General features: G+C 45.2%; 1 protein-coding gene across 1 annotated transcript in view; it reads left to right on the top strand.

The window, feature by feature from the left end:
• Positions 1-2789, top strand: part of TRPM1 (transient receptor potential cation channel subfamily M member 1) — a 76992-nt gene extending 74203 nt beyond the window's left edge. The window contains exon 28 of the mRNA XM_068990963.1: positions 1532-2789. Within this exon, the coding sequence (XP_068847064.1) occupies positions 1532-2789 (1258 nt within the window). The remainder of the gene's footprint in view (positions 1-1531) is intronic.
• The last annotated feature ends 10059 nt before the right edge of the window (positions 2790-12848 follow it).

The following is a 12848-nucleotide window of genomic DNA, read 5'->3' as shown; positions in this document are numbered from 1 at the left end:
TCATTCTCTTTTATGGCTGAGTAATATTTCTTTGTCTATACATACCACATCTTCTTTATCCATTCATCTGTTGATGGACACTTAGGTTGCTTTCATGTCGTGGCTATTTTAGTGCTGTTATAAACACAGAAGTTCATGTATATTTTTGAATTATGGTTTTCTCTGAATATATGCCCAGGAGTGGGATTGCTGGGTTATATTGCAACTCTATTTTTAGCTTCTTAAGGAACCTCCATACTCTTCTCCATAGTGGCTGCACCAACTTACATTCCCATTGACAGTGTAGGAAGTTTCCTTTTCTCCACACCCCTCTACAGCATTTGTTATTTGTATACTTTTTGATGAGGGATATATTGTCTGGTGTAAAGTGATAGCTCATTGTAGTTTTGATTTGCATTCCTCCAATAATTTGTGATAAACCTAAACTTAACAATGTATTTTCTGAATCCCCTGAATTTCAAATAAGGATTTGAATGTATTTATTTTGTCATTGTAACCATTCCTTGCTGACAGCTATACTCAAATCTCTCAAACTTAAGTGCTAGTGTCTTCCTTTATCATCAGAGGCAGTGTGATGTGCCAGCTAAGACAGCAGAGCTGGAGCTCATGTTGGAGCCCCAGTGTCTGCCAGCTGTGCATCCTTAGGCAGATTACTTACCCTCTCCTTGACTCTATTTCTTCATGGGTAAAATGTTGTTGTTCTTCAGTCACTAACACTTCAGCAATCCAATGGACTGCAGCTGCTAGACTCCTCTGTCCATGGGATTTCCCAGATAAGAATACTTGTGTGGGTTGCCATTTCCTTTTCCAGGGAATCTTCCTAACACAGGGATCAAATCTGCGTCTTTCTACATTGGCAGGCAGTTTCTTTATCACTGAGCCACCTGGGAAGCCCCATCAATAAAACGGGGGTGTTGGAAAGACTGCCTGCCTCATAGGGCTGCTGTGAGATTAAACAAGCCTAGAGTAGGACCTCGGTGAGTACATATTAATACATATATAAGGAACTTAGTGTGATGAACAGAGAAGGCAATGGCACCCCACTCCAGTACTCTTGCCTGGAAAATCCCATGGACAGAGGAGCCTGGTAGGCTGCAGTCTACAGGGTCACTAAGAGTCAAACACGACTGAGTGACTTCACTTTCACTTTTCACTATCATGCATTGGAGAAGGAAATGGCAACCCACTCCAGTGTTCTTGCCTGGAGAATCCCAGGGACGGGGGAGCCTGGTGGGCTGCCGTCTGTGGGGTCACACAGAGTTGGACCCGACTGAAGTGACTTAGCAGCAGCAGCAGCAGTGTGATGAATGGTAAAGAGCACCGTATCTGTTAACTGTACTTCTGTTGTTTCCTGATGTTCCTCAGGGTAATTTTCAGTGGTTATATTACGAGTGTGTGACGTTTAAAAATATGTCCGAGTCCCACGATTCCCCAAAGCCTGAAAAAATCATACAACAACAAAAACATTAATTTTTGGTTTTAATCTTTAGTTCATCTCGGGGTAATACACCTGTCCCTTTGTATTTACTAGAGTTGAAAACATGTCCATGAGGTTGGAGGAAATCAACGAAAGAGAAAACTTTATGAAAACTTCCCTACAGACTGTGGACCTTCGCCTCTCCCAACTGGAAGAACTATCTAACAGAATGGTGAACGCGCTGGAAAACCTGGCGGGAATCGACAAGTCTGACCTGATACAGACGCGGTCCCGGGCCTCCTCGGAATGTGATGCCACGTTCCTTCCCAGGCGGAGCAGCATCAGCAGCGCCGATGGCTACAGCCTGTACAGGTACCATTTCAACGGGGACGAGCTGTTGTATGAGGATACCTCCTTCTGCATGCCCCCGGGGGCAGCGAACAGGAAAAGAGCTGGTTCCTTCCGTGGGAAGGAAGAGAAGGACCAAAGGACGTACCTGGCCCCAGAGCGCCAGGGCAGCCTTCGCCTGCCACCCAGTACCGGCGCGCCAGCATCCCCAGACCGAGGTCAGCTTGCCTCCGACAACGGCAAGAGCAGCTCGGAACCGAAGTCAGGTTCAGATACTGGGATTTCCGCTGAAAATGATGAAAGGCAGGTAGTCCCTAAAAAAGAAGAAATGACTTCCCCACGTTTAAGTCAAACAGATGCTATACATGGAGAAAACAAGTCGGATTTTCAAAAAAGCACTCAGCTGACAGTGGAAACCACAAAGATAGAAGGCACCATTTCTTATCCCCTGGAAGAAACAAAGCCAAGCCGCTATTACCCTGATGAGACGTTCAGCGCTTGTAAAACGCTCAAGTCCAGAAGCTTTGTGTATTCCCGGGGAAGAAAGGTGGTTGGCGGGGCTAACAATTGGGGTGCAGCCGGGGACCCAACATGCCCCTCGACAGTTCAGCAGTGGACCACGGAATGGAAGTATGAAGTTCAAAAGATTATGCGTTCTCGGAGCACGGAAATACCTTCCTTTTCGTCCGAAGCTGCACTGCAGGCTGAGCATTGTGGACATTTCACAGACAAGGAAGATGAAAACTGTGTTTTTAAAACAGCCCCTCAGATCTCTTGCTTGTCTTTTACTGACAGAACTGACAAGGAAAACTTACTGTCTGTGAAAACACACCAAACTTTGGGATTCCCATCTTCAAGGTCAAAAAGTTTACACAGCCGTCCTAGGAGTGTGAAAGCCCTCCAGGGCAACTTACACAGACCTGGACATGCCAGCAGTGTAAGTAACTTAGTAGTTGTGTCTGGAATTACAATGGAAGACCCCAAGGTTCAGCAAGAGAAGACTTCCTCAGAAACAGAGTGCTAGTGTGTTTTGTTTCTTTGGTTTTTACATCAGAACCACAGATGAGCTCCATCTTGGTCATCTAGACATCATCAGTTTCTGAAAACATTTTCATTAGAGATCTTTAACCATTAATTTAATTTACATTTTGATTAATCTAAAATGTAAAGGCACTAAACTTTAAGTAAGTTTGGTAGCATATGTTAATAAACTTAGTTTTTTTTTTTTAGTTTGAATAGGATCAAGAAAAGTGAAGACTCCAATTGCTTAATCAATAGGCAAGAGCCTATGAGCTCTTTGGGGCTTCCCAGGTGGCTCAGAGGTAAAGAATCCACATGCCACTAAAGGGAGACCCAGGTTCAATCCATGGGCCGCGAAGATCCCCTGGAGAAGAAAATGACAACCCACTCCTGTATTCCTGCCTGGGAAATCCCACAGACAGAGGAGCCGGGGGGCTGCAGTCCTTGGGGGTCACAAAAGAGTCCATCATGACATAGCATCTAAACAACAATTACAACAATCTCTATTTCTGAGGGCAACCAAAAGCAGACAAAGACATGCTTTTGGGTGTCACCAATAGTTTATTTAAGGGAGTAAGCAGCTATGTGAGAAAGAGAAATGAAAGAAAAAGCAAACATGAGAAAAGGAGGGGTGGAAGAGAAAACAAACTAAGAGGTGCAAGAAGGGAGGACTGGAAAGGGGACTTAAGTATCATATCTTCTTTATGGGTTTTTGTTTTATGTTTTCATGTTTTAAAATTACACAATAAGAAGAAAAGGCCACGATTATATCAGAGGTCACACTGTAATAGGGTAAGGTGACCAATAGTTTTGTTAATGTGTAAAAATAGTGTCCCATATGAATCTTCTTGTTGTCATATAGTCCTGGATGCCAAATACAAATTAATTGTACTTCTGTCTATTGCAATGGTCTGTGTAAAGCTGTGGCTAAAATCTAAAGGATCCATGTTCGAGGTGGGAGTTCTCAAGAGTGTCAAAGATGAGTCACAGCTAAAAACGAAAGGTAAGGCTCAACTTGGAATTTCAGACATAACATTGCCGTAAAGTGGCTAAGAGTTGGGGAGAGAGGTAGAGAGAGAGACACAGTGCCGTTGTGCCAAAGGTACTGATCAGAGAGACTCTGGAGGCTGAAGAAGTTCATGCACAGATCAGAATCCCTGAACTGGGCTGGATTTACCAGAAAGCACTGCTACACCATTGCATGGATGATGGGACTTTGACATTTAATAAATGATAACATTTATTTAATAAAGAAAACAATTGCTTATCTATTGCTACATCGAGATTGTTCAATCAATCCTGCTCCCTGTGTTATTTGACCCAAGGATAAACCCATTCTATTTGGCCTCATTCCTAATTCTTTGCGTTGGATGCCCAGAAAATTTTCAGCCCTTTCAGTTCAGTTCAGTTCAGTCTCCAGTGTTGGAGTTTCAGCTTCAGCATCAGTCCTTCGAATGAATATTCAGGACTGATTTCCTTTAGGGTGGACTGGTTGGCTCTCCTTGCAGTCCAAGGGACTCTCAAGAGTCTTCTCCAACACATAGTTCAAAAGCATCAATTCTTAGGCCCTTTGCCACACCCTAAAATAAAAAGTGTTTCTCAGAATAAGCTGGAGAACCTCTGACAGCCTTAGAGAACAGGTTTGAAGAAGGCAAAGCTTCTCATCAGAATTCTCCACCTGTCCACTCATTACACCTGTCGCCTTTCTAGGTCCCTCCTACCTTGCCTCAGGTGTGGGGCCTGAATCTATCCCCAGGAGTCTCACTGAGTCTCCTGTTGACATACTGGAAAGGGTAGCTATTCCCTTCTCTAGGGATCTTCCTGACCCAGGGATTGAATCCAGGTCTCCCACATTACATGTGGATTCTTTACCATCTGAGCCACCTGGGAAGCAATATTTCTAATTCTGGTTTACCTAATTTATTCATGTTTCCTATCATTTTCTTTGTGTCTTTAGCTCCATGAAATGCTGGGTGTTGTTTTTTGATCTGTATGAAGGGTATGTCTTCCTGATGTGCTTTTACCGTCTGTAGGAATGCTATTCTGATCTTCTTTTTTATTACAATACTTGTCTATGGGATTTGACTTCCATGCTTTCCCTTGATTAGTGTTATGTGAAATAGGTTTTCTCAAACTTTTTGAAGACGGCAGTTGTCAGCATAGCTTTTCTAACTTCAAAAGAGAACCTTCTTTATTTTCACAGTCTGGCATTAAAATTTTGTAAAAGCCAGGGGACTTCCCTCATGGGCCGGTGGTTAAGAGTCCATGCTTCCACTGCACAGGGCACAGGTTCAGTCCTTGGTCAGGGAACTAAGATGCCCTGCAAACAACAAAAAAAAATTGTAAAGTCAGCTTATTTTCAGAGATTCCTGGTCCTCCATCTTTATTTGGACCTTCCCTTTCCTTTGTCTTGACTTGGCTCATTTTGTTTCCATGCTCAGCAGTCTGTTCTTGGTGTGGTTCCCTTTCTTTAAAGGAAGCACAGGTAGGTCAGTTTCAAGAGTTCCTCTAGCAGCTTCCAAAGTTCTACCCCTCAGACCTCACCAGGAGCCCCTGCGCTCCCAAACACCATTCTCTACTTCACTTGCTCTTCTCCACTTGACTGGCCAGGCCAGTAAATACCTTCTGGCTATTTGGGAATTCTCCAGATGCCTCATTGATTCCCTTTGCTGATATCACAAAAATCTTCTAAGTGCTGTAGTTTGCTCCTACTTACCTATATTTTGGAAATCTTGGGGAAACTAGTTCACTTAGATTTGTGGTGAATGTTGTCCGTGGGGCTTCGGTTTTGCTTTATAGTTCCTTTGTCTGTTTTCCTGGGGAAACTGAAAAATTATGCTGCTGTTGTCATCTTCCCAGAATTCCCCCTCAGGAAAAAGATGTTTTAAATGTCTTAATAGTTATCTTCAAGGGCCATATACTCAGGTAATGGCATAGTTTTGTAGATGTTGTTGTTGTTTAGTTGCTCAGTCATGTTCTGACTCTTTGCGACCCCATGGACTATAGCCCACCAGGCTCCTCTGCCCATGGGATTTCCCAGGCAAAAATAATGGGTGTGTTGCCATTTCCTTGTACATAACCATCATACACTACCTCTCCCCGACTGCTTCCACCATCACTTTCTGTTATCTGGACTCTTCTAACAGTCCCCAACTAGCATTGTTAGGGAAAGTGGGGTCTGGCTGCTGGCTGCTCTAAAGTCAGTAAAGGGGCAAGGTTGGTGGGAAGTTTGCTTTATTTCAGAAGCTGGCAATGTTGCAGGGGGTCAGGGGGAGAGGAGACTCCTGTTCAAAGGCTGATTCCCACCACTGACAATTAGTGGACAAGGGCTTTTCTAGGCAGGAGGGGGCTTCATGCAGAAACAGTACAGGCAGCTCTGACAGTCATCTTGAAATCGGTCATCAGTGGTCTGACCAGTGTCATCTTGATCATTTTGAGTACAATTAATCTTCAGTCCTGGAGTTGGTTTGTTCCCATTTCTTTGAGGACAGTTCTCAGAATTGTGGCAGCTTAGGTCATGAATACAGTCTGGTTGTCATGTATTGATAGTTAACCTCTTCTGCCTGGTGGGGGTTTTAGTACCTGTAAGACAGTTCATGGGTTTGAGCAAGCTCCAGGAGTTAGTGATGGACAGGGAAGCCTGTCATGCTGCAGTCCATGGGGTCACAAAGAGTCGGACACGACTGAGTGACTGAACTGACTAACTGAAGACAGTTCACGGGATATGGCTCAGAGTATCATCTATAGCCCCTGAGGAGGAACTAAAGGTCCTTGACTGTGCTTAATGACTAAACTGTTATTATTTTGTCCTGTTTGACTGTTTTCCTTTGCTTCTGAATTTTCTCACTTCTCTGATTAAATATATTCTTTGACTCAAGTTTTTTGACAGGCAGGAGGCAGGTTTAGGGCATGGGAGATGGGGGAGAAGCAATGTAGGGTCCTGTTCTATTCAGTCTCACAGCTTCTACCATTATGTACCTCTACAGTGGTGTGTGTGTGTGTGTGTGTGTGTGTGTGTGTGTATTTTTAAATGTCAGATCAAGTCATTCTCAACTCAAAGCACCACAAAAGCACCTGAACTTTCAGAACCTATGTGATCTGGCTTGTTGATTTTCTCTGACCTCTTCTCCCACTGGATTAGGCTGCTCTGAACACACCAGACAAGATCTCAACCCTGGGCATTTGCATGACTCTCTCCTCTTCCTCCTGATTTCCACCTGGCTTGCTCCTTCACTCCCTTCAGTTTCTGTCTGCTCAAATGTCATCTGATCAGAAAGACTTCCCTGATCACACTCCATCTCCCATTGAAAAAAAGCCCTCATCCTCTTCCCATATTTTTCAGTTTATGGCACTTGTTATACATTAATTTTGTGTATCTTTCCACCTGTAATGAAAGTGCCAGGAAAGTAGAAACTGTCTTCTTAGTGACCCAAGTAGTTTTTAACACAGAGTTAGCAATCAATAGGGCTTCCCTGGTAGCTCAGATGGTAGAGAATTTGCCAGCCAGTGCAGGAGACCCAGGTTTGATCCCTGGGTCGGGAAGATCCCCTGGAGAAGGGAATGGCACCCCACTTGCCTGGGAAATCCCACAGACAGAGGAGTCTGGCAGACTACAGTCCATGGGGTCAAAAGAGTCAGACATGACTGAGTGACTAAAGTGCATCCATATGTAGCAATCAATACAAATTTGGTAACTGACTGAATGAATATATACATTACCTAGCACATAATAGGTATTCAAAAAGTGTTAGCGCTTTTTCTTCCCCTCTTCACAGGGAAAAGGAAATGGTCTGTAGGGAATACCACTATCCCCCACCATTTTTGTTTAGTCACTCAGTCATATTCAACTCTTTGCGACCCCATAGACTGCAGCATGCCAGGCTTCCCTGTCTTTCATTATCTTCTGGAATTTGCTCAAATTCAAGTCGATTGAGTCAATGATGCCATCCAACCTTCTCATCCACTGTCACCCTCTTTTCTTGCCCTCTATCCTCCTATCCTGCACAAAAGAAGAACCAATACAAGAAACAGAGTCAGAAAAACAGGAGGACAAAAGAGTGACATTAGAGACAAAGGAGGAGATAGGCAGCTATTTCAAAGGTACAGAGTATCAAGGAGACCAAGACTAGTGCTTGGAATTGCACTGATTCTCCCAAAATTCAGACACTAAATCTGAAAATCAGTGAGTATTTGGAGATAGGAGATACCTCTTTGCGGGGTAATTAATGTTAAATGAGTTCATAAAGGCTGGGATCCAGTCCAACAGGATTAATGAATGCCCCTATAAGATGAGGCACCGGGAACAAAATTAGGTCATTTGCAGATGTGGACGGACCTACGGTCTGTTATAGAGTGAAGTAAGTCAGAAAAACCAACATTGTATATTAATGCATATATGTGGAATATAGAAAGATGGTACAGATGAACCCATTGCAGGGCAGGAATAGAGACGCAGACATAGAAAATGGACATGTGGACACAATGGAGGGGTGGCTGCATTGGGAGGGTAGCACTGACACATATATACTGCTGCTACTGCTGCTGCTGCTGCTGCTGCTGCATCGCTTCAGTCGTGTCCGACCTTGTGCGACCCCATAGATGGCAGCCCGCATATATACTACAACGTGTAAAGCAGATAGCTAGTGGGGAGCTGGTGTGTAGCACAGGGAGCTCAGCTCAGTGCTCTGTGATGACTTAGGGGGTAGGATGGGAAAGGTGGGCAGGAGGCCCACCTCAACAGGGAGGGGATATATGTAAACATATGGCTGATTTGATTCATGTGCAGCAGAAACTAACACACTGTAAAGCAACTATATCCCCCAATAAAAAATTAACTTGAATAAAGAAGAGGCACCACAGTGAGTTCTGACACCCTGCACCCACCCACCACCCATCTCCCACTGCTTAGCTCTCTTCATTGTCTGCAAGCCCAGAGTGCTCTCACCAGAATTCTATTTTTCCTACTTGATCTTGGGCTTCCCAGCCTCCAGAACTGTGAGAAATAAACTGCTGTTTAAGCCGCCCGGTCTGTGATGTTTTCTTATGGCAACCCAAGCACACTAACACAATTAGGTATCTGAAAAAGTCCTAACATTTAGGGTAGGTCAAGACAAATCTGGAAATCAGTTTTTCAGTTTTTTAATTGTATGGTCACTTAATAGAGTTGTAGATCCTAAAACTTGTATGGCAAAGCCCAAGTCACAGTAAGCCATTTCAGCATAAAGAAAGATCCATACATTCCTTGCAAAGCGTGTGTGGGAAAACAATCCATTTTATCCAGTTTTATTAAAGTATAATTGACATATATCACTGCACAAGTTTAAGGTGTACAGTTTAATGATTTGACTTGCATAATTGTAGAATGATTACTGCCGGGAGCCAGTGTGAGGAATCCCGCCCGTGACAAGGTCATGAGGAAGGAAGCTGACATACGCAAGGCGTGCTCAGACTTCAGGGGCCCCTCTGGAAATTCCTAAGCATGTACCCCAACAAAAATCTGCCGGCTTTTGTGCTCTGCTTTTCCACTCTTCTGACATTTTCTGGAAAAAGTCAATTCAGGGCTTTAGTCTTCTGCATTTGAAAGAGTGTTTCAATCCAAATACCCCTCTGATGGCTTTCTAACCTGCCTGCAGGACTCGTACAGCTGCGCATGTGATTGTTTGAGGCCTCCTGACCGCAGGAGGCACAGGAAGCTTAAAACATCCTAGGAATGTAGGGGCTTCCGAAGAGTCAAAATCTTTAGAATAGGACTGATTAAAAGTTTCATTTGTTGAGTCAATGCTTGCTGCCAAATTTTCATATCCTTTGTTTTTAGATATAGTTGGTATATAAAAAAACAAGTAGTAGACCTGGTATTAGCAACATTAGATCTTTGAGTTAAGTACCTTCTTTGTTATAACCCACTGTGCCTTTGTTCTATAGAGATGTAACTTTAGCGCTTTTAAGGAGATGCAGATTAAAGAAAAACACTTCAGGAGAAACAAAATTAACATTCATTAAGGAAGAGAGCCAAAAAGTGTTAACAAGCCTCTTGGCCAGAAGATAATGTAAATCACCTGAGACCTTTTGTTTACAAAATGATGTATAGAAAGAGTCTGGGCTGCGAACGCTACATAATTTTGTGTTACCCATTGATCTCCATGTTTTATCAAAAGTATAAAAGGCCTTGTGAACAATAAAGGGGGGGACCAGCTTCTCGGACCAGTTTCTTGAACTAGTCTCTCGGCCTGGTTTCTTGGGAATCTGGCTCCCCCCGTGTCTCTCTCTCTCTCTTTTTCTCTCCCTTTTCTTCCCTCTGCTCTTTACTTTAATTTCAGGCTGAATTTCCATCTGGGGCGCGGAGGCTCTCCAGGTCTACTTATTTGCCCTGGTTATTAAGATCCGCGCGAAAGGGAGCTTAAGGCGAGGCACCCTTAGATATTCAAGCGGGCACCGGTGGCCCAACGTAGATGGTGCAAATTCCTTGTCTGGAATTTTATTGGTCTTCCGCGTAAACCAAGCTATTCAGCCTTCTTCCTCCACTTAATCTTCCTACTACACTATAGTTTCTTAATCTAATCTTATATTAATAAATAAACGAGTTTTTCCACGCCAACGCCGTCCACCCTTCGAATTCCCTGGATCCACCGGGGCTGGACCCCGGCAGATTACTGCAGTGAATTTAACTGGCATTCATCATCTTATATAAATACAGCAAAGAAAGAGAAAAAAACAGTTTTTCCCGTTGTGATGAGAATTCTTAGGATTTACTCCCTTAACTTTCCCATATAACATATAGCAGTATTATATTGTTTCCCTAGTACTTACTTTTCTTATAACTGGAAGTTTGTAGCTTTTAACCACTTCTCTCCAGTTCCTCTCTCCCACCTCCTGCCTCTGGGAACCGCAAATATGATCTCTTTTTTCTGAGTTTAGTGTTTTTTTTAAATCTATTTAATGCGGACGAATCACAGACAATTCATAAAAAGGTGTTAAATGTATGTGTACAGCAGTATATGTAATACCTATAACTCAATGGACTTGATATTTTAAAGTACAGTTGTAGAACCCGAGCAAAAAGAATCATATGTCACTCAAACAAGTTAACCAGAAAGATCACTGGGGTTCTGCATCCAAGATAAAATTTTTTTAAAAAAAGGTAAATTTTGAAGTCTTATTTAAATTTTGTTGTTTAGTCAATAAGTCTGTCAAGTTCTTTTCGACTCCATGGACTGTGGCCCACCAGGCTCCTCTCTCCATGGGATTTCCCAGCTAAGAATATCAGAGTAGGTAGCACTTTCTTCTTCCGGGGATTGTCCTGACCCAGGGATTGAACCCACATTTCCTGCATCACAGATGGATTCTTTACTACTGACCCACCAGGTTGTTGTTCAGTTGCTAAGTTGCGCCCAACTATTTGCCATACCAGGCTTCCCTGTTCTGCATTATCTCCCTGAGTTTGCTCAAACTAATGTCCATGAAGTCTGTGATGCCATCCAACCATCACATCCTGTCACCACCACCTCCTCTTGCCCTCAATCTTTTCCAGCATCAGGGTCTTTTCCAATGAGTTGTCTCTTCCCATCAGGGAGCCAAAGTATTAGAACTTCAGCTTCAGCATCAGTCCCTCCAGTGAATATTCTGGGTTGGTTGATTTCTTTTAGGATTGACTGATTTGCTCTTCAAGTGACTCTCAAGAGTCTTCTCCCGCACCCAAACTTGAAAACATCAATTCTTCACACTCAGCCTTTTTTATGGTCCAACTCTCACATCCAGTGCATGACTACTGTAAAAACCATAGCTTTTACTATACAGACATTTGAGCCACAAGGGAAGCCCTTAAATTTTTCAGTGTTTCCATTAGGGACACTTGTCAGAATGATTGTGACTCAGATGGCCTCACTGGAGCTTCCCTATGGCATTAATTATAAAATGCTAGATTAGGGATTTATTCTTTAAAACATAAGAAAAACCTAGTTTCAATTAATAATTTACCAAAATCTAACATCACCAGTCCCCTTCCACCCAAGGCGGCTCCAGTTCGGAAACATGCTAGAGTTCAGAAATGCCCTGGGCTTCATAAGCCGAAGGTAGCTGATTCTTTGCATTTATTGCGTCCATAGCCTATTTGGTCCAAACAGTTAAGGTCTGCCTCTCGCTGGGCTTTTTGATCATTTATCTGCTCACTGGTATTTTTACACGTGAGGATAGCCAAGAAAAGAAAGGAAGGTAACTTGCTTAAGTAAACGGAGGCGTTCAGGTTGCCTGGCAACGTCCTCTGTCAACAGCCTCAGTATCCCACGCAATTCAGCAGGACACCCGAGTCTCATGGCTCCGTGCACGGACAGACACACTGGGTGATGGAAGGCACCGCGCTGACCGTCTGATCCCGGTCACTGCCCGCTGCCCCGGGCCGCTTCCCCGGTGCCCGATCCTCACAGGCTGGCCGCAGACTGCCTGAACGGTCGATCTCGGGCTACAGGATCCCCTTTCCCCGCTCTGGGCTCCTCCTGACTACGGAAAACACCGATCGCGCGAGCTGGGGAAGTAGCGAGCGGCGTCCAGGGACCTGTCGTGACCCCCGCCGGCCTCCGTACGTCCCCATGACCCCCACGGATGGCCTCCGTGACACACGCCGGCCGCCGTACGTCCCCACGAGCCGCAGTGACCCCCGCGGGTAGCCCCCGTGACCCCAGGCGGCCGCCGTACGTCCCCCTGGCTGCCGTGGACCCTGCCGGCCGCCGTAGGAGCGCCCCCAGTCCCGCCCGGGCCGCGCTCTCAAGATGGCTCCCGGGCCTCACTGTTCCCCGGCCCACTCACTGAGGGCAGAGCAGCGGCGCTCGGCACAAGCCTCGCGTTCCGACGCCGGCGCAGCCTAGAGGCCAGGAGCGGCCGGCCGCCGGCCCTGCGCGCGCCGTTTCGCGGGGCGGGGCGGGGCGGGGCGCCGGGCCCCTTCCGGGGATGGGCCCGGGCTCCTCCCCGCTCGGGCGGGCGCTCCGCCGTGTCCCCGCCCGTCAGCCCGCCCGGTCCGGCTGGCTGCAGACCGAGCCCGGGCAGTCGCACCGGGAGCTCTCAGCCCGCGGGC

This window comes from Capricornis sumatraensis, chromosome 19, assembly GCF_032405125.1.
Source record: "Capricornis sumatraensis isolate serow.1 chromosome 19, serow.2, whole genome shotgun sequence".
NCBI lineage: Eukaryota > Metazoa > Chordata > Mammalia > Artiodactyla > Bovidae > Capricornis > Capricornis sumatraensis.
The sequence above is the reverse complement of the archived record's forward strand: the minus strand, read 5'-3'. Positions and strand labels throughout refer to the sequence as shown.